At 47.9% G+C, this 2,781-nt stretch overlaps 1 protein-coding gene across 1 annotated transcript in view; it reads left to right on the forward strand.

Moving 5' to 3' along the window:
- Positions 1-2,449, forward strand: part of SNX1 (sorting nexin 1) — a gene marked incomplete at its 3' end in the record, with an annotated part of 28,945 nt that extends 26,496 nt beyond the window's left edge. Inside the window, 1 exon segment of the mRNA XM_087704119.1 lies at positions 2,378-2,449. Coding sequence (XP_087560245.1) covers positions 2,378-2,449 — 72 coding nt within the window.
- Between the last annotated feature and the right edge of the window lie 332 nt (positions 2,450-2,781).

Raw genomic sequence — 2,781 nt, forward strand, 5'->3', positions numbered from 1 at the left:
GTTTCACTGGTGGCCAAAGAAGCAGAACTAACGTAAGGAAATGTCTGTCTCCCACTCCCCCCACCCGCCACCCCCTCAAAGATTCACTTCCCTGATTAAGGGAACCTCGGATTCCATTCTTTCTCAGCTGTCTCGGTCCCAAGAAAAAGGGGGAGATTTCAAATGTCATTTAACTATCAATCGGGGGCGGGAGGGCCTGCTCATTTCACATTTAAAGGATGCAGGTCAGCCAGTCACAGCAACGGTTTTAACTTTTGATATCCCCCATGTCCTACATGTCCTGCATTAGCTCAGTGGCTAAGACACTGAGCTTATATGTAAATGTGTTTTATTTTCCATTTTCATTTTCGTACAGTCACACATATACTGTACAGAACTGGGGCCATATAACATTAAACAATAAACACAGCCATTCCTCTTGTCAATAATACCCCCCAAAATAGAAACCCAATGTACCTCTTCGGCCCTCCATACACCCTTTCTTTCACCCCCCTCCAACTTTCCATCTTCCCTCCATCATTCCCCTCTACCTACTTCCCCTCCCCTCTACCACTCCTCTCTCCCAGTCCACTCCCTCCCTTCTTTCTCACCCTCCCTCCCGTCCTCTCTCCCGCCCTCTCTACCCTCTTTCTTCTAACCCTCTACTCCTCCCTTCGGTGTATTTCTACTATCTATTAATATATTCAGCTTGTCCTATTTTTACACTGGAATTAAAGAGCAACAATATACAAGTGCAATTGTGTTACTTTAAAATCTAGCACATACTATATATCCCCCCTCCCCCCTAAGACCCCACCTCCCTTTCCCCACCCTTGTCGATCAGAAAGGACGGAGGTTCGAATCCCTAGCGCCGCGTAACAGGGTGAGCTTGTCCCAGCTTCTGCCAACCTGGCAGTTCGAAAGCACCTAAAATGCCAGTAGAAAAATAGGAACCCCCTTTGGTGGGAAGGTAACAACGTTCCATGCGCCCTCAGCATTGAGTCATGCGGGCCACATGACCATGGAGACATCTTCGGACAGTGCTAGTTCTTTGGCTTTGAAACGGAGATGAGCACCGCCCCCTAGAGTTGGGAACGACTAGCACATATGTGCAAGGGAACCTTTACCTTTAAGCCCTACATGAAACTAAAAGTTCAGTTGAACTTTTCCCAGAACATTGCGTAAGCTGGTCATTGTGTAAAAAAATTTTTTTTAACTTGAGATGTTGGGATCCATTACCAGAGCTGTGTATAGGGCAGTTATGGCTGCCTGAAAACACAGCCCAGGATGGATGCTACCATGATACGCACAACATCCCTTTTAGTAATATGTAAAGCTTTCCTTTTAATTAGCGTGCTCCTCTGTCCAGCCTTTAGCATCTGGCATGTATCAATTAGCAAGCACTTCAAACGGACACAGGAATGCGAGCTGCTTGCTTCTTCCCCCCCCCCCACCCTCTCATCTACCCCTCCTCTCCTGCCCAGAGACGAAGTTTTTGCCACGCTGCAATATTATTATTGACTTAGCTAATCATGTGCCTTTTTATGTAATCGTATCTGTATTTGTATTTTATTATTTGTATGCCGCCCTTCTCCGGAGACTCAGGGCGGCGAACAATTCAAGGGGGAAAAAAGGGGGAACATAAAAAGACAAAATACAAATAATAAAAGTAGACAACAGTCGCACAACCATACATGTCGAGAGGGGAGGGAACTCATCACCCCCAGGCCTGCCGGCAAAGCCAGGTTTTGACGGCTTTTCGGAAGGCCTGGAGAGAGGTGAGGGTCCGAATCCCTGCGGGGAGTTCATTCCAGAGGGCCGGAGCTGCCACAGAGAAGGCCCTCCCCCGGGTAATAGCCAGGTGGCATTGGCTGGTAGATGGCACCCGGAGGAGGCCAACCCTGTGAGATCTAATGGGTCTGTGGGAGGTAATTGGCAGCAGGCGGTCTCTCAAGTACCAGATCCAATACCATGAAGGGCTTTATAAGTTACGACTAGCACCTTGAAGCATAAGTTACGACTAGCACCTTGAAGGGAAACACAACAGCCACTCGGTCTTGTTTGGATTGAGTACAAGCTTGTACTCAAGCTTATACACCTTTTCTTTGTTTGGAACTAATAAAAGAGGCCCCCACGGGCATTGCTCTGGGCCAAGCCTCATCCCAAGAAAGCAATTGTCCGGTGTCTGTCTTCTCATTCGGCTAAAGCATGAGCAACCCATCAGAAGCGTGAAAAAGCCGCATTGAGAGACATGGAATTAATTGCCGACTCAAAAAATAAATAAATTGTCAAGCCAAATCCCATTCCTTGGATCCTTTCTGAAGATTTGCAGCATCCTCTACCGCAGAAGATCACAACGTGCGTCTGTGGTTTGTTTTTCAACTTTCTTCCTTTACAGAAAGAAAAAACGAAAGATTTCCGGACACATGTGACCAAATACCTGGAGATGTTGCTCCATTCACAGCAGCAGGTGAGAGAGAGACGCCCCCGTGCATCCCCTTGGCACATGCCACACCAGAATTTATTTCATGCGCTGGGCTTATAAATAAATACGGCACCTCCTACGTTGCAGCCTTCGGTCCCCTGCAAATGGTACACAGTTAGGTGAACATTAGAAAGTCCCCCAGCCAGGTTTCATGTCTAAGACAGAACTAGAACTCACTGTCTCCTGGTGTTTGGCCCACCCAAACTGGCTTTCCTGGCTAAGGTGGGACTAGACTCACCGTCTCCTGGCGACTGGCCCAAAGTCCCCCAGCCAGCTTTCACACCCAAGGTTGGACTAGAACTCACCGTCTCCTGTTC

This window comes from Thamnophis sirtalis, unplaced genomic scaffold (genome assembly GCF_051295495.1).
Source record: "Thamnophis sirtalis isolate CommonGarterSnake01/CBP01778 unplaced genomic scaffold, rThaSir2_p1.2 scaffold_2, whole genome shotgun sequence".
NCBI classification, from domain to species: domain Eukaryota; kingdom Metazoa; phylum Chordata; class Lepidosauria; order Squamata; family Natricidae; genus Thamnophis; species Thamnophis sirtalis.